This window comes from Sminthopsis crassicaudata, chromosome 2 (assembly GCF_048593235.1).
Source record: "Sminthopsis crassicaudata isolate SCR6 chromosome 2, ASM4859323v1, whole genome shotgun sequence".
Lineage (NCBI taxonomy): Eukaryota > Metazoa > Chordata > Mammalia > Dasyuromorphia > Dasyuridae > Sminthopsis > Sminthopsis crassicaudata.
This window is the reverse complement of record NC_133618.1, coordinates 275,647,856-275,675,055: the sequence shown is the minus strand read 5'-3', so window position 1 is coordinate 275,675,055 and position 27,200 is coordinate 275,647,856. Positions and strand designations below refer to the sequence as shown.

The 27,200-nt window shown below is 36.8% G+C and overlaps 2 protein-coding genes across 5 annotated transcripts in view; one reads left to right on the top strand and one right to left on the bottom strand.

Annotated features, from left to right (window-relative positions):
* The window catches only part of SLC28A2 (solute carrier family 28 member 2), a 56,968-nt gene extending 36,238 nt beyond the window's left edge, over positions 1–20,730 (bottom strand). Inside the window, exons 1-4 of one of the 4 annotated variants that reach the window (XM_074289535.1) lie at positions 20,586–20,730; positions 8,090–8,203; positions 7,896–7,984; positions 6,664–6,755 (exon numbers count right to left, since the gene is read on the bottom strand). In XM_074289535.1, the coding sequence (XP_074145636.1) occupies positions 6,664–6,755; positions 7,896–7,984; positions 8,090–8,170 (262 nt within the window). In that variant the 5' untranslated portion in view covers positions 8,171–8,203; positions 20,586–20,730. Of the gene's footprint in view, positions 1–6,663; positions 6,756–7,319; positions 7,455–7,895; positions 7,985–8,089; positions 8,204–9,910; positions 10,052–12,166; positions 12,534–20,585 lie in introns of those variants that run through there. The other 3 variants (XM_074289534.1, XM_074289533.1, XM_074289536.1) reach the window with 3 other exon arrangements.
* Positions 12,243–23,466, top strand: LOC141552802 (sodium/nucleoside cotransporter 2-like). Its single transcript, XM_074284788.1, has 5 exons — positions 12,243–12,258; positions 18,784–18,967; positions 20,646–20,787; positions 22,372–22,485; positions 23,353–23,466. The coding sequence occupies exons 1-5, from the start codon at positions 12,243–12,245 to the stop codon at positions 23,464–23,466; spliced, it is 570 nt and encodes a 189-aa protein (XP_074140889.1).
* The last annotated feature ends 3,734 nt before the right edge of the window (positions 23,467–27,200 follow it).

Here is a 27,200-nt window from a genome sequence, read left to right as displayed (position 1 = left end):
ATTTTACAACAAAAAATGGTTCCCTAGTGATATAATGATTGCCTTATACTCAGTATGATGAATGGGTTTAACTCTAATAGAGCATATAAACTGGGACAAACTCAGCCAGGACAGGACCCAAAGACAGATTCATTCCATCATTCACTTTGCACAAGCCTCGGGACTCAGAGCCAGATTCATTCACTTCATATCACAGAACTTTGGTGGCTGGCCTGGCCTCTTGCAGTTCCCCTACTGAGACCAAGGCCTGTTGGAAAGACTCTCAAGAAAGCTATCAGGGCCCCAGGCAAGGAGGCAATAAAGAATTTGAACTTTAACACCTGGCTATTCTTGTGGTGATTACTCTCCTTGAATGTACATGTGTTACAAAAAGTTTTTTACATGTAACTGAGGAAAATAAAAATAAAACAAAATAAGAATATGGCTACATGATTTAATGAAATGTGATATAACTTTCAAAAGCTTTTTTTTCTCAAGCAGTAAACAAAAAGTCCAGTTCAAATTAGAGCTTTGATGAGTTTCTGCTAGGGTGTGGGACTCCGCTGAGATGGAGTACAGAGGCCACCTCAACCTTTGGTACATAACAAGTTTTCTGCCATGTTGCAGAAACACCCTTGTAGAATAAGGAGCAATGATACATAGCATGGGAATAGATTTGGGCTAAGGGTCACAGCTAGTTGCTCATAAGCAGGAATGTCTTACGGGGCCTCTTGCCTGTGAGCAGGTTGCTAGAATTGCTGGATTGGCTCTCCTCCCATTGGCAGATATCATGCATGTACAAAGCCCAAGAGCTGCTTCTCTGAATGGTAATTGGGGATTGCCTACTGTTCATATATTGATCACACTTACAAAAAAGTATATCAATAAGGCTATGCTGCATAATAAATGGAGTTTTTTAAATACTCTATGAGTCTCAGCCTCCTTCATCTTGCCTCTGAAATCAAAGGGCTCATATACTTTGAGCTCTTAAGACTACTGCAACAACTGGCATCTGAACTGTACAGGGACTTGGAACAGTGTCAGAGTGGCCACTTTGTGAACAAGAACTGCTTGCTATGTGCAAGACAACCTCCAAGAGGACTCTAGAGGGAGAGCCCGCCAAACTAAGCTATTTTTGGGCCAGGTAGAATGCTGAAGAGATGGTTAAGTAAGCAGAAAATAGGCATCCTACTCCCTTCAGACAGGGAAACATATGTCAGGACTATATATAAATGTATAAAAGAGCAGGGGTGCACAATTAAATTAGGAGATATTAGAAAATTCTTAGACATTGCTTACAAAGTTTCTCCATGGTTACCTGAGTGGGGCTATTATAATTGTGAGAGATGGATTGTTTTCATTGAATAGCTCACCGCTTATGATAAACAATATCCAGGAGAAATACAAAGAAGCCATTTTACTATATATAATCTCATTAAACAAAGTTTGAAAACCAGAAAAAGAGGTCAGGAAATTTATACTTGGAGCACAGACAGGCCCACCTCTTAGCAGTAGATGTTCCTCTCCTGGGCCTGAGGAGGATGATAATGAATGGCCTCCCCCACCTCCTTCACCTTTGGCCCTGGCCTTACTCTTGTGTCTATCTGGATTTAAAGCCTTTCAAAGGCTCTGCTAATGTAAAGCCTAAGAATGAAATCTGGATGACTGAATTTTTAGAACAGAGCCAGTTGACTGCTGCTCAGGTTGCTCCAGGAGCAAATATGAACTTATACTTTGAACAACTTCGTGCCAGGAGTAGAGGCAAGGAGGCTTTGATGTCCGCTGAACTGGTAAATTGGCAAAAAGATGGAAAGACAGGAACCATTTTTCCTTTAATAATAGATGGCTTACATATTAACTTATGGGGGAGGGATATTTTACACCAATTAGGGATGAAAATAACCACAGATTTTTAGGAAGGGTCATTGTTGCTGCGGTTTCCACCATTCCAAAAATGACTTAGACTACCAACACACTGGTATGGGTGGAGCAATGGCCCCTGATGGAAGAAAAAAATGGCCATTGTACATCAATTGGTAGAAGAACAATTAGAGTTAATACATATTGAGTAAACAAAGAGCCCATGGAACTCCCCTGTTTTTATTATAAAGAAAAAATCTAGTAAATGGAGAATGTTAATGGATTTGAGACAAGTAAACTCAATCCTGGAAGATATGGATTATTTACAAGCAGGTTTGTCATCCTCAAACATCCATCACCAGGGAATGGCCCTTAGGGATAATAGATATTAAGGATTGCTTTTACTCTATTCCCCTTCATCTTGAGGAGATGAATATATTTGCTTTTCAGTACGAATACATAATTCTCAAAGACCTGTAAGATTGGGGACTAATCCCAGAGGCCAAATGATATATGGCAAATGGATGTTACACATATGGGAAAAGCATGCATTCATGTTACAACTAACACTTATTCAGGCATTGTATCTGCATCCTTTCAATGAGGGGAAGCTGCCTCACATGTAATAAATCACTTATTTCACTGTTTTTCTTCTATGTTTATCCCACACATCATCAAGACTGATAATGGACCCTCATACACCTCAAAAATATTAAAAACAGTTCTTATAGGAATTCTCCACACATCATACTTTTGGAATTCCTTACAATGCCACAGAACAGGCCATTGTAGAAAGAACTAATCAGACCCTGAAGAGATTCCTCAAAAAGTAAAAAGAGAGAGATGGAAGTAGGGTCACTCAGAATGATATAGATAAAGCAGTGTACACAATAAATTACTTAGAAATTTGATTCAAATAATTTAAGTCCAGCTATGAAATATTCTTTGTTGAGCATAGAGAATCACTCAAAGGTAACACTCTACCTTCATTAAGAAGGCCCCCTAAAAATCAACCATGACAATGAAAAAGGATCCTGAAGCATGGGAGGGACTCTCTAGAGGTCTAATGTGGGGACCAGGATATGCTTGTATCTCCACAGGAGAAAACCTTCAGCTGTGGATTTCCCACCAGACATCTTAGAGTTGTCCATAGAACTGAAGAGAAAAAGAAGGAAAAGGCAACTGTCCAACAGGAGAAGACGTGCACCCAAGAACACTAGCAAGTTAATATATATATATATATATCTGGAGAGGTTGTATTATACAACGTCAGGACTGGCAGCAAGAGGCCAAAAAGTGGGCTGGACCCACCATGGCCTAGGATTGTCTCATGGGGGAAAGGGGTATCATGTGACATATGCTGGGGATACAGGGGGCATCCTCTCATACTGAGGCCCTCATCTGCATGAGAGGGTTGCAGCAGTGTGTCTACATAAAGGGATTATTAGAATGGCTCCTTATAAAGCACAAGCCTCCATGGGACACATTCTGGTCACTCAAGAATTAGGCCGGCAGTTTGGCATATGGAAAAACTTTTGGGGCCCTGGTTCTTGAACAAATGGCACAAGAATTGAATACCAGTTCTATACTAAAGCCTGTCTAGGAGGGAAATATGCATCCATGTGGGAGACTCCGTAACTGTTACCAAAGAAACATTAGATTTTTACAATGTTACTTGTTGGAATTGTACTGTTAGTGATAGCTGGTATACTGAAATTGAAAATCAGACTGTATTTGTGATTACTAGAACTCATGTATCAATGTTTTCTGTAAAAAGTGAGAAATGACATCATACTAAGACTTGTTAGTTTCTTACTAAGTGCTAAATTGGTACTTAATAATTCTCTAGCTCAGAATTCACACCTTTAGTTCAAACCTTTAAGGGAGTTTTCACCTTGAAGGAATACTTTAAAGAAGCAAGTTCATTGGTTGAAGGAGTTCCCACAAGCCCCTGCAGTACCCACAAGCCTATTCTCTGGGAGGATAAAAAGAGGATAAAACCTGAAGAACAGTCTAGACTGGGACATTGAGTTTGGGCGGCAGTCTGGATTGAGTCAAAGAGAAGATGTCCTGTGGATTGGCAACTCCAGCAATCCCACACTTTTGGTGGGGAAGGCTCCAGAAGCCTCCCAAGAAACCTGCTCACAGAGGAAAAGATTATACAGAAAAGAAACCTCCTCCCAGAGAAGGATTATAACTTAGAGACGACAGAACTTTACAAAGACTGATCATATGTTCAATACCATATTGAATAGAAGGAAACAGACCTTAGTCTCATTAGAAAAAAGGGATGTATCAGTTATGTCACATTAGGCATTACTCTATTGGTTTCACTTACATTTTCATCAGTCTCTCTTGAAATGTCCATATCTAATGTACAATACCGTACAATACAATAGAAGAATTAGCTAGGAATGTCTCAGCAGGTTTTGTCCAACAAACTAAGACAAATGAACAATTGTATCAGATGATAAAAGATTTAAGGGAAGTATCATTGGATAGGAGCAGAAGTGGAGTTATTGAAACTCCAGGCTCAATTATAATGTGCCTATAGATATCCAAAGGTTTATATAATCTCTTTGTTATATAATCATACAGGACAAGATTATGATTGGGATAGTGTCAAGAGGCATTTGAATGGTTTATTTCTCAATAACACAATTTAAGGTGATATAGAAAATGTATATAAATTAGCATCTAACATAGAGAAAGCTTCTCATGAAGATTTGAATCCAGATAAAACTGCTGAAAAAAATCATACATTGGTTTGATAATACCTCTTCATGGTGGTTAAAATTAGAATCATGGATTTCCCTGTGTTGTTATGTTGTTATTGCTTTGTGGTTATCCTGTAATATTAGGATGTCTTTATAGATCTTTCTCTACCATCCTTTCAGATGCAACTCAAGCACTTTTTATCTAAAATAAAAAGGGGGAAATGCTAGGGTATGGGACCATGGAGAGAAGGAATATAGAGGCCACCTTGACCTTTGATGCATAATAAGTTTTCTGCCATGTTGCAGAAATGCCTTTGCTGAGCAAGGAGCAATGATTTGTGATCATGGGAATAAGTGTGGAGCCTGAGGGTCACAACTAGTTGCTCATGAGCAGGGATGTCTTGATAGGGCCTCTTCTCTATGAGTGAGTTGCTAAATTGATGGATTGGTTCTCCTCCCATTGGCAGATACCATGCATACGCAAAGCCCTCGAGCTGCTTTTCTGAATAGTGAATGGGGATTGCCTATTGTTCATTCGCTGATCCCACTTGCAAAAATGTATATCAACAAGGCTTGTACAGCATAATAAACTGGAGCTCTTTTCACACTCTATGAGTCTCCCACCTCATTCAACTTGCCTCTAAGATCAAAGTGCTCATATATTTTGAGCTCTTAAGACTGCTACAACAACTTTCTAATTAGTTTCCTTCCATTTAAGAAGATATCCTTTTATTAATTTTATTTAAAAATAGAAATATCTACTTTGCCAAGTTCTAGAAATCTAAATTTGAAACTAGATATTTTCTAATCCATTGTTTGTCTATTGTAAAGGGCTAGAACTGAGCAATGCACTTGGATAATGAAGCACGTGAGACTAATTGCCAATTGGACAGTTCCCTATTAACTTGTTTGAAGGTTGACCCTCCCCAGCTGTTCTGTGTTGACTTGATTGGTGGGACGAGGAGTAGGAGGAGGAAGAGGAATTGAGACGAAGACTCGGGTCAGTCTCTCTGGGCATTTGAGGGAGGAAGGTGTGTGTGAGGTTGCTAGGCCCAACCCCCTGATCTTGACGGTAAAAGATCAAGAATAAAGACGTTTAGTGATCCTGACTCCAGTTGATTTCTGGGAAGACAGAGTTCCAGCAGTCTATATAACTAATCTTTGGTGATGATGATATTTATAATTTAATACAATTATCTACTGTAAACTAAAGAGGTTGGAACTTTTTGTATGTAATTCAGGGATATGGTAGGGGGTAGAGAGATAACATCTTATGTTAAAAGGAAATGGCAATTACTCAGTTAATGATTATAAAATATATAATTTTCTCATGTAAAAAAATAGGTTTTAGAAATGGTTTCTATATATTTTGTTGTTATTTAGTGATTTCAGTCCTGTCTGATTCATCATGACTCCATTTGAGGTTTTATTAGCAGAGATACTGCAATGGTTTACCATTTCCTTCTCCAGCTCATTTTATAGATGGTGAAACAGAGGCAAACAAGATTAAGTGACTGACTCATATACTGATGAAGAACTAATGTTTTCAATATTACTAATTTCAACTGTGACTAAAGACACTCCTGCAAATCAAAAGAATTTCAGAGTACTTTATGTTTTTATCTTATTTGAGCTTTGCAACAGCCCTGTGTGTTGTTGTTTGTCCTTCCTTCTTGAAGAGAACCATGACTTCAGGGAGGTAATGGGAAGGAAGGGAGGAAGGGAGGAAGGGAGAAAGGGAGGGAGGGAGGGAGGGAGGAAGGGAAAAAGATAGGATTCTTCCAACTGATCAATTCCAGTTTGTGGGCCTGCCTTACTCACAGGGGTTGTTGCTTGTCCTTTGTTCTGGAAGAGAATCATGACATCAGGGAGGTGATGCCATGTTGTAGAGCAGGCATATTATCTTCATAAATAAACACCAAGGAGTTAAATCACTTGCCCAGGATCACCCAGAAAGGACATTTCTGAGAAAGGGTTTTAACTTAGGTCTTCTTGACTCAGCACTCTATCCACTTTATCACCTAGCAGGATAATTTTTAGTGATACGGTACTAATCTCAGTGATTTAACCTCTCACTTGAAGAAAAACTGTACTGGAGATGTCTCACCTGTGCATAGGAGGCTCAATAGGATTCTCTGGAACAACTGGGTGTGAGTTTTGTAGAACTGTCTTGCCTTAGAGAAAGGCCGCTGGCTCCCCCTTATTGAAGACCAAATAGCAAGAAGTTAGAATTATCTCAATTTCTTCTCACCAATTCCTACACTCCCAACCAGGTGAGAGACAGACACCTCAGTTTCAGGTAGAGCCTATCTTTATTCAATGGATGCTTTTAGCATTTCAACTTTCAGTGTTGGGCTTCAGTATGAAGAAAAACTGATCCTGGTCATCTCAAATCTACCCTTTCTGGGCATAGCAAATTCTGATCATAGCAAATTCTGTTCCATCCTGGACTCAAAGGTATTCCAGATTACTCTTCATGCCTCAGGATAGCAAATAACTTTATTCTGTCATTTTCAAAGAAGATTTTCAAAGATTTACTATCCCATAAAATTATTGTGTGCATAGCAGTCACATTCTGAAGGGAAAAAAAATGATGGTGTCCTAAGCAATGCATCTGGGCTTTCTTTTCCCACTACTACTACCCCAAGTGGCATCTTTCAAAAAGTCATCAGATATGTTTTTATGGACTAGAAAACTCCAGAGGAGCCTTCCCTGTTTAATTGGGAGGTGCCTAATAGTATGAGGGCTTCGGAATGACCCTACCTCCTCATTTGTCCGTCTTCACTTATTTCTGATATCTCTGAGCTTCCTTTTCACTCCCAATCCTACAAACAGACCTCCTTGTGTCTCTGAGCCCAATTGCTTTCTCTTTGAGGATGATGGTTTTTCCTGGAAGAGGTTTTTGTTGTAGAGAATGGGAGGGTGTTGTTTAATTTCTCTGTGTACCTTGGCAACTAAGATTCCATCTGTTGAGGGAGGAGGAGCTGAATGGGCTAAAAGAGACTTGAAAGCTCTCTCATTTTACAATGAATAAATGAAGTTAAGGGACTTAACCTGGATTTGGACTATGTCCAAGGGATATAGAGAAGCACCAGAGGTAGCATTGTTACCTATATATTCATTCCACTATAGCAAGCTGCCTTGAGATTACTTTGCCAGAGATTACTTCTGGGGCACTCAATCTTCTGTTGTATTGTGGCCGCCCATTTAAAGGGTCCTTACAATGGATGATACAGAGAAAGAAAAACTAATAAAAGGGGGAGATATGGTATGGGTGTGGGGAGTTTTCTGAACTCTTGTAGGAATTTATGTTCACTCCCATTAAAATTCATACTATACCTTTGGAAAGTGGGAAGCTCTGATCCATTCCCCAAGTTGATTCCTGTATCTTCATTCTTTGTTTTTTCTAAATTGTCTAGTTCTTCTCCCTACAAACAGCAGGTACAGTGTGTTAAATCACAGAGAAGAGCAGTCGTTTAGACATAATGTTGAGACTAATACACATATCTCTGTATAAAAAGAAATAGAATTACTGTGATATCCAGTCCATGGTTGTCCTGATAGTTCTGCTTTGTAGGGAGTGAAATAGAATCTTTTTCTTTTTCTTTCTCCATCTCTTGTTATTGAGTTGTTGGGTTTCTTTCAAGCTAAGAAAAAAAAATAATAAGACTAAAGATTGAGTTCAAACCTCAATAATTTGGAGACAGAAACTTTTTTTTCCCAATTAGGGCCACTGACCCATCAAATTAAGTTAACAAGCACTAATAAAGCACCTACTATGTGCTAGATAATGGGTTAAGCATTGGAGATCCAAAGACAGACAAAATGAAATTAGTGCCTGTACTTAAGGAACTCACATTCTAATGGGAGAGATAACATGCAAACTATAATGTATCAACAAGATGTATACTGGAAAAAAATTGGAGATAATCACACAGAGAAAGAGAATAAATTTGCAACTTTCTCATATTATCCTCACAAGCATCTTGGGAGATAGGTCCTATTATTTTTCTAGTTTTACAAATGAGAAATCTGAGGTAAACAGAGGCTTTCTCAGGGTTGCACAGCTACCTGAGGCCAGATTTTAACTTAAGTCCTCTTGACACCACGTGTAACAATAAATGCTCTAAGACACCTGTCTGCCTAGAGAAGGAAGGAATTAGGAATGAAAGGACTGGGAAAGATTTCTTGTAGAAATCAAGGTGCCCAAGGATGACAGGAGGAAAGAGAGAATTATAGGCATGAGAAACAGCCAGTGGAAATAACTGCAGTCAGGAGATAAGTGTCTTGTTGGAACCAGCAAGGATGTCAGTGGCACTGGATCATAAAGTACATGGTGGGGAGAAGGTATGAGGTATAAGAAAGCAAGAAAGTGGTGTTGGGGGAAACAGGAGACACAGAAAAGGCTAGGGGAAAGTGGTTGAGAAAACTGAGGGAATGAAGTTAATGGGAGTTAAAAGTTAAAGGAATCAGGGGACTAAGAGAATGAGAAAACAAAAATGTTAAGAGGACATAATAGTTTCCTATCTATATGTTAAAAAGCCTTTCATATTTAATAACTGCCTAGAGTAACAGGAAGAAACAGGTATGCATGGTGAATCAAACAAATTGTGCAATGAGTATGAATTCTTCTATAATCATCTTTTTTAAAAAAATAAGATTTCTCCCTTTTGAGTACAAATTCAAGGGTGTGTGAAAGATATGAAATGGTATAAGTTAAAACTGGAAAGACTTCCAAAGTTGAAACAGATAATCTGAGAAATATAGCATAATATTGGCTGATTGTAAATTTCTGTTTGAGACTTTTCCCATACAACAGCTTTGGATTTTCCCTTTGTCTTAGGGCTCATGTAAGAATCTAGTTACCCCTCAGAAGCAATTAAGCCACCCTATCATATTTAAAGAAATCTTTATGGCAAATCAATATAGGAAGCTAGCTAAAAAGATGCATGTAAATCCCTTAGATTTATAAACTACTTTAATTTTGTTAAATTCATGAATAGATAGCAAAAAATGTATATAATTTAGAAATCACTTTGATTTTTAAAAGATATGGGGCAGGTAGATGACACAATAGATAGAGCACTACCCTTAAGTTGGTATTATCTGAGTTCAAATCCTGTCTCAGACATTTAATACCTGTTAGCTGTGTGACCTTGGCAAGCCACTTAACCCCAGTTGCCTTGCAAAAAAAAAAAAAAAAAGAAGAAGAAAAAGAAGAATTTTAAAATATGAATAGAAAGTAGAAGCAATAAAAGGAGGCTCATCTGATCAGGAATAGATTTCACTGATACAGTCATTTTCTATTTAGACAAGCCCCACACACAAGCATATGAATTAGTCCTCTTGCTTACCCTAATATGTTAGTTTCTTCTAGGTGCCCTGGACATCTCTGGAAGAGTACTTCTGAAGCAGTGAATGTGAATTTGGGTCAGAAAACCCAGCAGAGAAAAGGGCTGGGAACAGAATGTCATGTGTTCTGGGGAGGAGGAGCCTTTCAGGTATAGGAAATGAGAAAAGAATGGGAAAAATTAGAGGGATGGCTGAGGAATATTGGAGAGAACAATGATTTGGAGACATGGAATTCCCATTATAATAATCTTAATCAAGTTATTTCCTCCTCCTTGGGGCAGTTAATTTGTAAAATTAAAAGGATAACATAAGACCAGAGGACTGGTGATAAAGCATATCATCTACTTCCTTACAGAGGGATGACAGATTTGAGATGCAGAATGAAATATATATTTTTAGAGTTGGTCATTGTAGGTATTTGTCTTGCTTGACTTTTCATATAGTCTGTTTTTCCTTCTTTTAATTGAATGAAGAAGTGGGAAAGATATAAAATAAATGTTCATTAAAAGGAAAGTAAAAAAAAAAAAAATAAAGCTTACATTTTAAAAGGTACAATGAATTTTTTTAAATCCCCTTGTGAAATGATCCAATCATTCTGGAGAGCAATGTGGAATATGCCCAAATATCTATAGCACTGTGCATATCCTTTGACCTAGCAGTGCCTTTACTGGATCTGTATCCCATGGAAATCATAAAGGAGGAAAAGGAGAACTACAATCAAAATGAAGATATTGTCTTCAAAGAACTCACAGTGAAAACTAGGAGAACAACTGAGATTCAAGATAACTGAGTCTGGAGGCATTAATGACAAACCTTAACAACTTCACAATTTAACCCAAGGTTATACCTGTTTACTGTGAATGGACAAACCAACTAATTCAACACTTATTTTTGTCTTAACTTAATTTCTCTAACTGTGGTATATGCAGAGAAATTGTTAAATAAAATAAAACATAGTCCCAGATTATAAGAAGCTTATGATCTCTTTGAAGAAGTACAAATTCCTATGAGACATACTGCACAGTATTATGTCTAAAGGAAGACAATAGGGCTACACAAATCACAATTATTGAAGTTCAGGAAAAGGACAGATGAATGTGGATAGCAGTAATTGCCTCTCAGGTACCTTCACTTAGATGACTGGCTGTCACTTCAAAATAATTCTGTAGTTTTTCTTGACCTCTCTGTCCTTCCTCTTTTTTTTCTCTTTGATTTTACCTCCTTTTTCTCCCATTCCCTCTTCCCCTTTAAACATACACACACACACACACAAACAAGTTTCTCTGATGGAATATTATTGTTGAAGATGCAGGAGGCTCTCAAAAAACAAACAAAAAAAAACCCCCCGAAATTCCTCCATGAACAAAATGAAATATACTGTATACAAAGTCATAGCAATGTTCTAGGATGATCAGCTGTAAATTTGTTATTCTCAGTAGTACAATGATCCAGAATTACTCTGAAGGACTTTTGAGGAAAAATCCTAGAGAAGGAACTGATTGAGTCTGAATACAGCTCCAAGCATTATCTAAAAGGAAAAAAAAAAAAAAAAGGCAGCAACATTGCTATGAAAAACTTTGAAAGACTTAAAAGAGGTCACGGGGATAGTGTTGGATACCAGGTGCAAAAAGTAACATTTACTTTTTTAAAAATAAAATCCACTGTGTTGATTTTAAAAACAATAAAAGAAATTGTAGGTACTAACCTAAAAGTATTAAATGTCCCTTATCCTATCCTATCCCTCTTGATTCACTGTGAATCATAAAGAGATCATAAGATCATAGGCTTGGTCTGAATTCCCACAAATGATTCTAGAGAGCAATATAACCAGAACTTATCTGTACTGATTCAACACACTATTTTGATATTGGTTTTCTATTGGAAACCTACCAAAACTACTATTTTATGCACGGTGGAATCATTTCTTCCCCTTTGTTGATCAATGTGTTAATAATCCATTGATGCATAGTGAAGGAAAGAATATATAGGACAGTATTGCATCCAGGAGATTCCTCATCATTTAAGCAGCCTGAGGTTTTTATATTTCTTTTGATAAACCTATATAATTTGTTTGTACATAGTTATTTGCAGCTTGTCTCCCCCATTATATTGTGGACTACTAGAGAATAGGAATTATCTTTTGCCTTTCTTGTATTACCAGTGCTTAGCACAGTGTCTAAGCACAACATAGTAAGCACTTAATAAATATTTGATGATTATAAAAACACAGACATATACAGACATACATACATACATACCTTCTAATTCTTGCTTCAGACTTAGCTTGTCAGGCTGAGCTGACAAAAATGCACAGTTCCTAATGTCCAATACAAGATGAATGACACCGAAGGTTGTGCCATCTCTGTCCTTGCACTATCCTTTTCTTGCCCCAACTTCCCCTAAAAGCTAATTATGAAATTTTATTTTCCCTGAGCACCCAAAAACGAAGAAAGAGAGGAAGTAATTGCAACCATTTCACTCAAATGGATTGTAAAATTGATCAGCTGCCTTACCACTCCATTCCCCAATTAATGGCTAAATCATAAATCATCTTTTTTTTTTTCTTTCATCTCACTCATATCCGTTTTTTCTTTTGCAACTCCTGTCTCTCAGTTTTGATTAGGAAACTGTGGGTTTCCCCAGGCAGATGTTTTGACAGAAGCTGAGCCTCTAAGCAGGAAGAGGGACTGCTCTTAAGGTACCTGCTCCACCCTTCTAGGCATAGAACAAAAGGACAACTTGATTACAAATTCAGATTTCCTTTCTCGGATACTTCCTCACCTTAGGAACTAGTGGCTAGTACCTACTCTAATAGTCAGACCTTTTGCAAACCCTGGGTAAACACTGAAATCCCTAACTCCACTCCTCCTTCCTCCATCCCCACCCCCAATAATACCCTCATTTCATTTCCTCCTTTCCTCCTGTCTCCATTTCAGGGGGGAAAGTCCAAAGGTTACTTTCTCAGCTTCAAAATCTTTTGGCTATTTCAAATGCTATCCTGATGACACAGTGCCATGTATTGAGATCTGGGAATCCTATTCAGCTTACAAATGAGAAAATTGAGACAAAGAGATCACAATGTGAATTTCTCCTTATCTACATTAAATGTTTTTATTTTGAAATGTTCATGGGATACAGTTAATTATTGAATTGATATGTAATAATAATTACGAAAAGTATCATGGCCTACCTACTATCTAGGGGATGGGGTGGGGGGAAGGAGGGAAAATTTGGAACAGAAGATTTTGCAAGGGTCAGTGTTGAAAAATTACCCATGCATATGTTTTGTAAATAAAAAGCTTTAATTAAAAAAAAAGAAAAGAAAAATATCATGGCACTCAAGGCAGATCAGGCAAGTCTTATTTCCCTGATGTGAGAATGGACTTTGTCAATAACACAGATAGGAAGAAATAGAGGGATTTCTGACTCCTTATTCAGCAGGCTTTCTAAATACTCCCTAAAAACCACACATGATAGGCTTGCTCTATACAGAGTACAAAGGAGTTTGGCTCTGCAGCAGAGCCAAAGATATTTGATAAGGGGCAGCCCCTTTCAGGAACTATTAGAACATTGAAGCAATTTATTCTGTTTATCATGACTTAGGGAGGAAGAGTCTGCAAAGTGCAAGCCTGGTTCCAGCCAGTTCTAGCTAGCTCTTCAGTAAACTATCTCGGCAGATAAAGTCAATGTAGAGTTCCAAAATAAGGCAGGTACAAAGGATCACCAGTATGTCAAGACTGAGCAAGTCAGATTGACTACTGACTGGTGCACTATGCCTTTAGGCCCTCCATTCTCCTCCTCCTCCTGTCCCTTCAATCCTATGAAATAGGGTAACTCAAGAAAGACAGAAAAGTTAAACTTGGGTATATATTCAAAAGGCAGAACATTAGAGAGAAAAAAGTGAAGAGGAAATCAGCTATTTGGGTAGAAGACATTTTATAAGTCAGAGGAACCAAATTCAAATCCTCTTTCTTTTTTAAAATTTAAAGATAGTTTTCATATTTGTAAGATTTTGAGGTCCAAATTTTCTCCCCTCCTTTTTTCCCTTCTCCCTCCTTAAGACAATAAGCAATGTAATAGAGGTTACATATGTATAATCATGTTAATCATATTTCCACATTAGTCATGTTGTGAAAGAATAAACAACAAGAAAATTTGTGAGAAAGAAAAAACAAAAAACAAAAAAGTGAAAATAGCATGCTTTGATCTGCATTCAGACTCTGAATTTCTTTCTCAGGGTATGGTTAGCATCATAAGTCCCTTGGACTTTTTTTTTTTTTTTTTTAAGATCATTGCATTGCCAAAAAGAGTTAATTCTATTACAACTATAATAGAATTTATATTTATATTTATATGGTCATTGCACAATGTTGCTGTTACTTACATGTACATAAATATTTATAGTGAAAATGAGGGAATAGTCATCATTTGGGGATTAGCTGAACAAGTTGTGGTATATGATTATGTTGGAATATTATTGTGCTACAAGAAATGATAAAGAGGCAGATTTCAGAGAAATCTAGAAAGATTTAAATGAACTGATTCTGAGTGAAGTGAGTAGAAGCAGAAGAACATTGTACACAATAACAGCAACATTGTACAATGATCAACTGTGATTGACATAGCTCTTCTCAGCAATTCAATGATCTAAGACAATTTCAAAGGGCTTGAAACAGAAAGTGCTATCCATACTCAGAGAAAAAAAGATGGAGCTTGAATATAGATCAAAGCATACTCATTTCACTTTTTTGTTGTTTTTGTCCCTTTTCCTTTTTGATTTTTATCTTCTTTCACAAATCGCTAATGCAAATATGTTTACATGCTTGCACATGGATAACCTATATCAGATTGTTTGATATCTTGGGCAGAGGAGAGGGGAAGGAGAGAGGGAAAATTTCATAACTCAAAATATGATAACAAATGAATGTTGAAAACTATCTTTACATGTAATTGGAAAAATAGCATTATTTACTAAAAAAAATCCAGGTTTACATTATATTTTCAGACAAAAGTTCTGTAATGGCAGTAGTCAGGTCAATGACTAAGGTTAAGAGTGCATGAACTAGAAAAAAGGGGGGAGGACTCTCCATAAATTAATTAGGAAGGACTATTCACAGTGATAAAAGTGGTATTATAACTAGAACAAAGCATCAAACTTGGAGAGTTTCAGCAGCCAATTCTAACTAGAAATAGATACAGACTAAGTCTAAAGCATACCAGAGTTATATAATAGAAAAACAGGTCCTAGGAGAAGAGAACCATAGTCTGTTTTGGTTTTTCAGAAAGGAAAAAAGAATATACTGGGACAAAAATGAAGAAGAAAGAACTTTCTGTTTCTCATAATTGGAGTTTTTCAAAAGAAATTTGCATAAATATAGTGAAAGGAGTAGAGGGATCAAGCATATAACAAATTTCATTCACCTGAATCAGATCAAAGATTGAAAACACACCTTACATGTGCACACATGTGCATGCATATACACACACAGAGTTTGGTATAGAAATTCATTAAAGTCAAGAGGAAAATTGGTAGAGATAGGGAGAAAGAAGAAGGACCTTACGAGAGAACTAGAGTTGGGAAATCAATGATCACAATCAAAACAAAAACTTCAATAGAAGAATTATTAAAAAGGAAGGATTAAAAAGCAAAGAAATTACTAGTGTCCACTAAACAAAGATAAGAAGTTCAGAGAAGTGGGGTCATAGACTGCATTTATAGATTAATTGGGTCAAATCCATTCTCTTTTTTTCCCTCACTTATCTTACTTTGCAAAAAGGAGAGTAGTGGCAATAAAGAGAAGAACTATTATAACACAATATAGAAATAAAATATTGGATATGGATGTAAAATCCTAACCATTAATGTCAATGGAATGAATTCACTCATTAAATGGAGAAAATTAGTAGATCGAACTCAAAAATAGAATCTAACAAGATATTGTTGACAAAAAAAAACTTTTGGAACATAAAAATTCATAGAGTTTGAAATAAGTCTTTGAAAATAAATACACAATATTTTTGGAAGTAAAAAATAACTGAATAATGATTTTAAAAGGAAAAAAATATCTTTATAAAATTGCTGTTTGTATATAAATTTTTCTCCTAATTCTGTTCATCCTGTATCAGTTCATACAAGCCTTCACAGGCATTAGAGTAGGTGTTGGGGCTACAAAGATATCATCATAATAAAGAGGGTTAGTGATATATCCAGGCTCACATAGCTAGTAAATATTGGAGGCTAGATTTGAACTCATTTCTTGCTATTTCTTTGCTATTTAGTTTATTATTGGTTGTAATCATAGCTCTTTGGTCCTCTGGACTATCTCATACCAAGCCTTTTTATTTTTTAATGTAGAAGCTGCTAAATTTTTGTTATCATGACTGATGTTTTAATTGTTTATTTCTGGATGCTTACAGTATTTTTTCCCTTGACCCAGAGCTCTGGAATTTGGTTCTAATCTTCCTGGGAGTTTTCAATTTGGGTATCTCTTTTAGAAAGTGATTTAAAGCATTAAAACCTAGTCAAACCACCTTTGTTGCATTTTTAAATTATAGCTTTTTATTTTCAAAATATATACATAGATAATTTTTGACATTTATTGACTATGTTTATCCATATTTCTTCTGACAAACAAATATATGAGAAATATAAAGTTCTTTCTTTTTCATTTATGTCTCAGTATATTATTTTTTCCTTTCTGAAAGGACCAAAAGAAACTATAGTTCCCCTCTCCTAGGACCTGTTTTTCCCAATTGGAAAATGGCTGAATAAATTGTGGTATATGAATATTATGGAATATTATTGTTCTGTAAGAAATGACCAGCAGGATGATTTCAGAAAAGCCTAGAGAGACTTACATGAACTGCTGCTAAATGAAATGAGCAGGACCAGGAGATAATTATATACTGCATCAGTTCATATAAGCCTTTCCTTGTATTTTCTGAAATTAGCTTGCTCATCATTTCTTAAAGTACAATAAATATTCCATTACAACCACATATATATCATATACAATTATAACTTGTGCAGCCATTCTCCAATAGATGGGCAACTTCTCAATTTCCCATTCTTTGCACTACAAAAAGAGTTGCTATAAATATTTTAATACAAAAAGGTAATTTCCCCTTTATTGTTTAGTTGTCTTGGTCATGTTTGATTCTTCATGACCTTATTTGGGATGTTTTTGGCAAAGATGCTAGAGTGATTTGCCTTTTCCTTCTCTACCTCTGAAAACTGAGGCAAACAAGCTTAAGTGACTTGCTCAGGATCACACAATAAGCATCTAAGGTCAGGACTTCCTGACCCTAAGCCCAGCTCTTCATCTACTTTATCACTTAGCTGCCCCTGCAATATCAAATATCAAATAACACTGCCTATTATCATAGTTACATTTGGTGGGTATTAGAGTTTTAGATTTTTAATTGTTTGTTTTCACTGTCCTGAAGGTTATGTTATAACATATTTCATTTCCTTAGGGAGAATATTTTTAAGAAAAGAGAAAGAAAAAAGGAAAAAAGAAAAGGAAAAAAAAAACCAAAGATTCTAGATTTTCTCAAGACAGGAAAACATGTCTGGACCTCAAATTTTTAATCTGTAAAACAACCAACCTCTAGTGTTGAGAGGCAACATGTTGTAGGAAAGAGGCAATACAGCTATGATCAAAACCCATCTCTAATACTTGGTGGTGGCGTGACTCAGGGAAAGTCATTCAACCTTTCTGTGACTCAGTTTCTTCATCTGTAAAATGAGGAGGCCAGATGAGTGGTTTCCAAGAATCTTTCCAGCCATAAAACTACAATCCTATGATTCTTCTAGTTTTAAATCTATGATCCTTAGGCTCTGACACTCTTACCACTTCCAGCCGAGGCCCTTTAGTTCAGCATCTAAATTAAGAAAGTCAAGAAAAGTTAAGAAAGCTGAGGTCCAGAAAACTTTAGTGACCACCTTTTGGGGACATTGAATCTCACTCTCTTTAGAACTGGTTAAAAGGAAGGAAGCACACACATACATCCACCCAGTCAGGTACATAAATGCATTTCACTCAACAGAGAAATAGGAAGAAAGGAATGTAGGAAAGGGAGAATAAAAGGTAGGTGAGATTATGGGAAAGATGAGTCCCAAGCAAACCAAACTCTTAACTAAAGACCTACACAAATATTTATAGCTCTTTTTGCAGTGGTAAAGAGCTGGAAACCAAGGGGTGTTCATCATTTGAGAAATAATTGATATAAAAATGTGATGGAGTATTATTGGGCTCCAAGAAATGGTGAAGGGGATGGTTTTGGAGAAACCTGGGAAGATTTTTATGAAGATATGCAGAGTAAAGTGAGCAGATCCAGGAGATAAAGTGAAATAATTTTGAAATATTTAGGAACTCTAGTCAACTTACTGTTCAAGTACAATTTCAGAAAATTAACAACAAACCATACTATCAACCTGACAGAGGAGACTTGGAGTACAGAATGAGACATATATACATATATTAATCTATTTTTTTTTCTTTTAAACATACCAGTGAAGGAATTTTTTTTTGGTTGATTATTCTTGTTGGTAGAAAGTTTTTTTTTTAATTCTCAATTGGGAGAGGGGATGAGGTAAAAGGGAGAAAGTACAGATTTTTGCTGATTAAATAGCCAGGCTTTAAAAAAAAAAAAAGAAAAAAGAAAAAAGAAAAAGAAAAACAAAAGGTTGGTCAGATATCTGAACAGCTCAGCTTTGGTCAAATGCTATCTGTTGCTCACTTGCTAGGCTGAACCTGAGTGTTTCTTGCCTTCAAATTCTTTCAGAGCCTTCAAATTCAAGGCAGATGTTCCAAGTGTTCCTTTAGAAGTCCATTTGCTGACCTTTATCTTTTTTCCTTTCAACTTTCTTTAGCCTATGCTGCCTATGTCCTGGTGGCCTGTATCCTGAATTTCCAGAGAGCCTTGGCTTTGTTTGTGATCACCTGTTTGGGTCTTTTCTACTTGGCTTACAGTCTCATTAAAAAACATTTTGGAAAGAAGCTGTTGAGATGTGGGAAGCCTTTTGGAAACTCTCGACAGAGGCTTTGGCTAAAATGGTGAGTGGGAAAATAGCTTCACTGTTTTTGTTGTCCTTGAGATGAGTTTCACCATCAATCCAAATTCTGGAATTCTTATGCTCATCTTTTTTTGTCTTTCTCTGATTATTGCTGGATTCATTGGGTCCATTGAGTTTAGCCCTGCCTCTTGTATCCATGTAGATTATCTTGGCTGAAGGATATAATGATATTTCAGGGAAGGGACTCAATCTGGTTCATCATTCAAATGTCCATAGCACGAACAAGAGAAACTATGATCCAAATCAATGCAATAATTAGATGATGACTAAAAAGGATTTGGATGGGGCATTGACTCTGTTTTACTGTGCTAATACCATTCTGTTCTAGAAATTATATACTTCCCTAGCCACCCTGACATTACCATGTGCCTGCACGATATCCCCAGACTTCGTGGGACTATCAGTAGTGCTGACACATCTACCTTTCATAGTTCTAGAATTCTAGCTGCAAACCTTTTGCTTAGCCAGTGAAGGAGGAGACATTATTGCCAGTGATATGTCTGTGGTCTTTGCCTATCCATATAGAGTAATGTACAAACTCTGAGACTCTTCCTACTTTTTGGACATTCTCTGTTCTCTTAGAGTTGTTCAATGGACAGCCAGGTATAAGTGGCCAGTGGGAATTTGTACTAGCCTGAATCTATATAATTCTATCCTTGAACAAAATGTGGTACAATGGAAAGGGTGATGATTTGAAATCAGAGTGTCTGACCCTGAAATATGATTCTGGGCAAGGCACTTACATTTCTCTTGACTTTAGTTTCCTTGTCTGTAAAATGAGCGTGTTAGATTAGAGGACATAAAAGGTTTCTTTCACTTCTAAATCAATGATTCTTTCAACTCTACTCTGACTCATTGAAATATGTGACAATATAGTGTATATATATATATACATAGAGAGAGAGAGAGATGAGAGAGAAAGAGACAGAGAGAGAGAGACACAGAAAGAGAGAGACACAGAGAGAGAGAGACACAAAGAGAGAGAGAGAGACAGAGAGAGACAGAGAGAGAGAGAGAGAGAGAGAGAGAGAGAGAGAGAGAGAGAGAGAGAGAGAGAGAGAGAGAGAGAGAGAATTTTTCCATTAGGTTAAATAAGATAATGTTCATCAAGGGATTTGTAGACCTGAAAGCATCATATCTCTGAGCTAGTATTATTTTAAAACATAGTAATAATAATGAGATAGCTTTCATTGATGTTTGTACTTTAAAGTTTGCAAAGTGTTTTTACATATATTACGCCATTGGAATTAGAAGTATAGGAGAAGGGCTGCTTTGGAATCAGAAAGACTTGAATTCAAGTCTTAACTGTGCCACATATTAATGTGTATGCTCACAGGCAAATCACCCTCTCTGTGGCTAAGGAAACTCTCAAGAACTCTAAAGCACATCAAAGTTGCCAACCTGCATTGCTAAAGGTAGATGCCACATTCATATTTCCCTACACCAATGAAATTATAGGTCCATTCTAAAAAATCAGTAATGATTGTAAGGAAGAACTTATACATCTTTAAATTGTATTAATCCAATATGATTTTTAATCACTTGGTATAATAGGTTCCCATGAGAATTAATCCTTGTTTAACACTTCACTAGTGTACCTGTAAGGCCTTTTTGAGCTGTTCCAGTGAATAACATCTTCTCTTTCCTTGTCTTTTTAGGGGTCTAATGGCAGTTGCCATGGTCGGCCTCCTCCTGTGGCTGATCCTCGACACTGCTCAAAGGCCAAAACAGCTCATTTCTTTTGCTGGAATTTGTATGTTTGTTATCGTCCTCTTTGCCTTCTCCAAGCACCACTTTGCAGTAAGTCTTGACACTATAGACATGAGGCTAAGAAAACCACCCCAGTGGCCTCCTCCTTAATCATCAAGAGGCCCTTCAGGTGGCCTTGATCAGGAAGTAATGTGAACTTTGATTTACTTGACCATAGAATTAGTGCTGAATCAAGAAATAAGTTGGTGTCAGGTGGGGAATGAGAATGATGCCAGAGCATAAAGTCAAAAGGGAGGTAAGAAATGCCAAGAAGCCTTAAGAAACCCAATCTGGCTCCTCTTTAATCAGTAGGAGCCAAGCAAAGTTAAAATATTTGGGAGTGGCTTGGGATTTTAGAAAATAAATCAGGCAGGTCAGATAAGTGGTCCAGAAAATCTATGTTTACAAAAACAAACCTGTATACACATACACATATATTTATATACAGATGTACATACACATATATGGCGGGAGCAGAATCTTTTTATCTAAATTTCTGAAGAACCACAGATTTTCATACTGGTAATCTGAAAGTACAATTTGAGTGTACTTGTAAAATATCAGAAATGTAATTTTATCATGAAGACTTAGCAAAACTTTTTTTTAAAGTTGCCTTATAGTCTCTTAGAATGTCTGGTTCTGGTGTGACCCCAATTCAAGCCCAGAGAATACTTCTAGGGGTCCCAGAGACTCTGAATGGGTGTCACCTAACCATTCATCATGATTTCTGAAATTATTCAAATAAGTTACCCCTGCTTTTTTCTGTATGGCACCAGCTTCCTAGAAATCCCTTAGGCCTGAACCTAAAACCTGAGGTTGGCTCCAACAATAGATCAACTATGACATGTGACATGATAAATAGGTGCAATAGACTACCTGAAGGGCTGCTGGGTTCTCCTTCCTTGGAGGCCTTTAATTACTCTGGATGACCACTGCTGGGTATTTGTAGTGAAGATTTCTCTTGAGTTAGAGATTAGAATAATAGAGTTTGAGTTAGAAATTGCTTTATGAATTAGACTAGATGCCTGTTAGGGTCCTCTTCAATTGTCAAATTCTGTGGTCCTTGGATAGGGACCTGGGGAATATGGGGAAAATGATATTTATATAGGACTTTAAGGTTTGAAAAGTACTTTATATCTCTTTTTAAAAATAATTTCACTTCATTTTAACATTAATTTTTTTAAATGTTGATCTTCCAATTCTATCCCTCCTTCCTCCCCTTACCCACCTATTGCCAAGGCAAGAAATATATTACTTCTATGTAAAGTCATGTGAAACATTTTCATATTAATCATGTTGCAACAACAGCAAGAAAATTAAAGTGAAGAAAAAATATGCTTCTACTTGTAATCTTCCTCTGGATGAAGATAGTATGTTTTTTCATGATTTCTTTGGAATTGTCTTGGATGATTATATTGATTAAAATAGCTAAGTCTCTTGAACTCATTTGATCCTCACAAATAACCTCTGAAGTAGGTGACTTCCATTTTACAGATGGGAAAACTGAGACATCGAGGTATTGTCTAGGGTTACATAGCTAATAATTGTCTCAGGAAGGACTCACTCTTAGGTCTCCATGATTTCAAGTCCCACCTTTACCAATTGTGCCATCTAGTTACCTCTTTTTAAACCCAGGTGAACTGGAGGGCTGTGTTTTGGGGTCTTATGCTGGAATTTGTTCTTGGCATCCTGGTCATCCGAACTGATCCTGGATTTGCTGCATTTCAGTGGCTTGGTGAACAGATTCAGGTACGGGAAGTTGGGCTCTAGATTCTCTTCTGTCTCAGGATCCTGAGAAGAAAGAGTTTGGGAGAAGGGGGGAAGGGAAATTCCGATCCTATCCTGAGTAGTAAGGAAAGGTCTCAGGGAAGGAGATCCAAACATGTAAGAATATTGAAAATAAAGTATGAATAAAACCATGAGACAGACAAGGAAAGGGGCAGGGTAAGATGGTGAAGTAAGAGCCAACATTTTTGCTTAATCATCCCAACACACCCTCTCCACAACAACCAAAAAACACATCAAACTGAATTCTGATCAGGAAAGCTGAGAAAAACAGAGAGGATTTTTCACTATATCCCTATGCCAAGGACAGAGTTTGTCAGCTCAGACCTAGCAATGGACCAGTTAGGAGTCAGTGACATCTTTTTCACTATATCAGTGTGTATTCTTCTACTAGGGAGCTCAGAACCTGGTACTCCCCAAAAGCCTGGCGAGTCTTCCCATGTGTGGAGGCTAGATGGGAAAGTACTTGGTCTAAATACAGGTAACCTACAGCATCTGTGTTCTGGCCAGACCCCAAAACATCAGGCTGGTGATTACAAGCACAGCAGATGCCCACTGGACACATCACTGAAAGGCCGCTTACCACACACAGGATTCTAAATGTCTCCATCACAAGGAAGTCCAACAGCAATGTGTTTGTATAGTGTGAGCATACCATGGAAAAGGAGGAATGTTAGCATCTCCATAGGCCTCCCCTGGGCTCTACTTTGGGTCATCCCAAGAGAACACAAGCACAAGTGTGTGGAGCACAAGCAGAATTGAATGATGGGTATAATTAATTCTCCACTTCATGGATTTCCTAATTTTTGACTTGTTTTTCTTTCTCTTTAGATTTTTCTCAGTTACACAGTGGCCAGTTCCAGTTTTGTCTTTGGGGATGCTCTCGTCAAGGATATTTTTGTCTCTCAGGTGATACCTGTCTTTGTGGATGGAAATGGGAAGTAGGTGGATGGTGGGGCAGCTAGAGCAACAGTAGAGATCTCAAGCCCTCATTGGTTAAGCTCTTTCTCTTTGCCAAACAATGTACAAAGTGCTGAAGCCATTATCAGGGAAAGTGAGACCGTTTTTGCTCTCCTATTGGGGAGATATTCATAAAACACAGTTGAGCTGCAGAGTTTATAAGAACTAAGAGGTCAGAGGACAGATGGCAAGATATCTGTAGGTCAGGTAACAGTGCCAAGGAAATATAAGGGACAGAAGCAGAGCATAATGTAAGGACTGAGGGATCTTGGAGACAAAGGCAGAGAAGAAGCCAAGTACCTGGACATCTTCCATATTACTAGAATAAATGGAGTTGTTGACTTCATTCAGATCTTGTATGAAGCCAATAATAAGGGGGAATTGAGACTGCATCCCATATGAGTTTTGGGCTGAAGGAAAGTGCTGAGATGGAGGACTAGGGAAGGAAAAAGAAGAAAGAAAAGGAGAAATTACACATTCAAGTTTCCTTTGATGGCTGTCTCCTTCAGAAACTAGATTCATTTTCTGTGGAAAGTAAGGTTCAAATAAGTTTGTTTCTATAGGGTGATAGACTTTCACAGTTTCAGTTTCCTCCTAAATGAGCTTATGTTTAATAGTTAGGAGAATTTGCACTGTGCTGGGCAGTGTAGTGGACCTAGAGTTCACAGGGAGCTTGTTCTGCATGACATACAGCCATAATCAATCTATCAGCAAACATCTATAAATCAAATGTTGAATCTATATTCCAATACCTAGTGTTCTAGGTACTTAGATATAAAGTTCAAAATGAAACATTTTCTTCCCTCAAGGATCTTACATTCTATCAGAGGAAAAAAATATTATCTATAAGTATATTTTTAAAAAAAACCTTGTTAAGGGTAATGGAAGTGGTGAGGCACTTATGACTGTGTGTAATCATTAAAAGTTTACCTTTGACCTAAGCTTTGAGGGGAACTAGGTATCCAAAGAGATGGAACTGAGTGCATTTTAGGAATGGGGGGTTAGCCTATTTAAAGGCCTGTGAGGAGTCATGGAATGCCATGTACTGGGAACAATACTTGGCTACTTTGACTAGACTGGACAGTAAAGTAAGTGAAGGGGATTTCTAAGTTATATACCTTTTTTGCTGTCTATTCATGAATTAAAAAAAAAAAAACTAAGGTAGTTTATAAATCTAAGAGACTTACATGCATCTTTTTACCTAGCTTCCCACACTGGTTTGTCATAAGGCTTTCTTTAAATATGATAGGATGGCTTAATTGCTTTTGAGAGGTAACTAGTGTCTTATCCAAGCCCTAAAACAAAGAGAGACTACCTATAGCTGTTATATGGGGAAAAGTCTCAAATAGAAATTTACAATCAACCATTTTTATAGTATGGTACTCAGGTTATCTGTCTCAATCTTGAAAATCTTCCCAGTTTTGACTTTTTACTCCTTCATATCTTTCACACTTTAGTTCATACTCAAAAGAGAAAACCTTACAGAACAAACACAGTTATACAAGAATTCATACTTATTGCACAATTTGCTTGATTCACCATTCATACCTGCTTCTTTCTGCTACTCTAGGCAGTTAAATATGATAGGTTTTAACACAGAGATAGTAAACTGCTATATCTTCTTAGCATTTTTGTTTTTTCTATCTATGTATACCCCTTCTAATTGCTCTTACATGATAAAGTTCTTAAGAGTTACAAATATTGTCTTTCAGTGTAAGAATATAGATAGTTTAACCTTATTGAATATCTTGTGTTTTCTATTTCTTGTTCCTTTTTTACCTTTTTATATTCCTCTTGAGCCTTGTATTTGAAGATCAGATTTGTTATTCAGCTCTAGTCTCTTCATCAGGAATACATGGAAGTCCTCTATTTCATTAAATATCTTTTTCCCCTGGAGGATTATTATTCAGTTTTGGTGGATAGGTGATTCTTGATGGTAATCCTAATTTCTTTGCCTTTTAGAATATCATATTCCAAGTCTTCCATCTCTTTAATGTAGAAGCTGCTAAATCATATATAATTCTAACTATGCCTCCATGATATTTGCATTGTTTCTTTCTGGTTGCTTGTGATATTTTCTCATTGACTGGGAATTCTGGAATTTGACTATAATATCAATGGTTATCTAATTTAGCATGGTGCCTAACAGTTCTCTAGTTCAGTACTGTACTTAGTACTTAATATAGTTCTACAAGATTCACACCTATGATAATGAAATTATAAGAGAGCATATAAGCTGGAAGCCTCAGCCAGAGTCAGAGCCAGAGAAGACAAGAACTCTGGAGGTGGGAGCTCAAGCTCTCCAAGCCAAGGATAGAGATTCATTCCATCATCAGCCTTATTGTGGCTGGCCTGTCCTCCTGCATTTTCTCCACTGAAACCAAGTCCCCTCTGAAGGCCACAAGAAAGGTAGCTGAGCACCAGGTGAAGGAGACAATAAAGACTTTTGGACTTACATACTTGGCTACTCTTGTAGTGATTACTCTACTGAAAAGAAGGCTGCCCCAGGACTTCCAGAAAACCCCAAGAACACTACAAGAAATGACCAGCAGGATGATTTTAGAGAGACTGAGACTTACATGAACTGATAGTAAATGAAATGAGCAGAACCAGGAGATCATTATACACAACATTAATGTTATACAACAATTGATTTCCAACAATGAGAAGATTGAAGCCCGTTCCAATGATTTTGTGATGAAGAAAGTCATCTACACCCAGAGAGAGAACTGTGGAGACTGTGTGGATCACAACATAACTTTTTCTTTTTGTTGTTGTTCACTTGCATTTTGCTTTCTTACTCATTTTCTTTCCTTTTTGATCTGATTTGATTTAATATATATTTTAACATGTATAACATATATTGGATTGCTTGTCATCTAGGGGAGAGGTTGGGGGAAGGAGGGGAAAATCTGAAACACAAGGCTATGCAAAGGTCGATGCTGAAAAATTATCTGTGCATATATTTTGAAAATAAAAATCTTTAAAAATTAATTTTTAAAGTGATCTCAAAAAAAAGAAAGAAATATGATGTTCAGGCTCTTTTTTAATTGTGGTTTTCAAGTACTTCAGGAATTCTTAAATTATCTCTCCTCAATCTATTTTCTATATTAGTTGTTTTTCCAATGAGAATTTCACATTTTCTTCTTTTTTCTTTTTTTTGATTTTGTTTTATCAGTTTTTGATGTCTCATGAAGTCATTAGGTTTTACTTGACCATTTCTAATTTTTAGGAAACGATTTTCTTCTGTGAACTTCTTTTCTTTGGCCAATCATACTTTTTAAGGAGTTATGAATTTTTTTTACATTTTATTTGCTTCTTTTACCAAGCTATTTTCTTTTTTCATGATTCTCTTGCATTACTCTCATTTTCCCACAATTTTTTTTCTTTCTCTCTGATTTTTAAATACTTTTGGAGTTTTTTTTGAGGCCTGATACCAATTAAGACTGGTAACAAACTGGCATATTAAACCTGAATTGGTTGGTACACCTCACTGTAGAATCACCCAATCTTTGTATCAGAAAACAAAGCTACCAAATTCTCACTTTTTTCTTTGAAACTTCACAAGTCATGTTTTGACATTGTTATCCTCTTCTGAATTTGTGTTTTGATCTTTCCTGTCATCACAGTTACTTTCTATGGTATGGCTCTTCTTTTTGTTTGTTTGTTTGTTTGTTTGTTTTGCTTATTTTCCAGCCTACATCTTGGCTTTTAATTTT

What these genes read in the sequence shown, in the direction of transcription:
- LOC141552802 (XM_074284788.1), top strand. An exon ending in CAGAGGCTTTGGCTAAAATG is followed by an intron (nt 18,968 to 20,645) that starts GTGAGTGGGAAA and finishes TTGTCTTTTTAG; the next exon opens with GGGTCTAATGGCAGTTGCCA. An exon ending in GGCTTGGTGAACAGATTCAG is followed by an intron (nt 22,486 to 23,352) that starts GTACGGGAAGTT and finishes CTTTCTCTTTAG; the next exon opens with ATTTTTCTCAGTTACACAGT.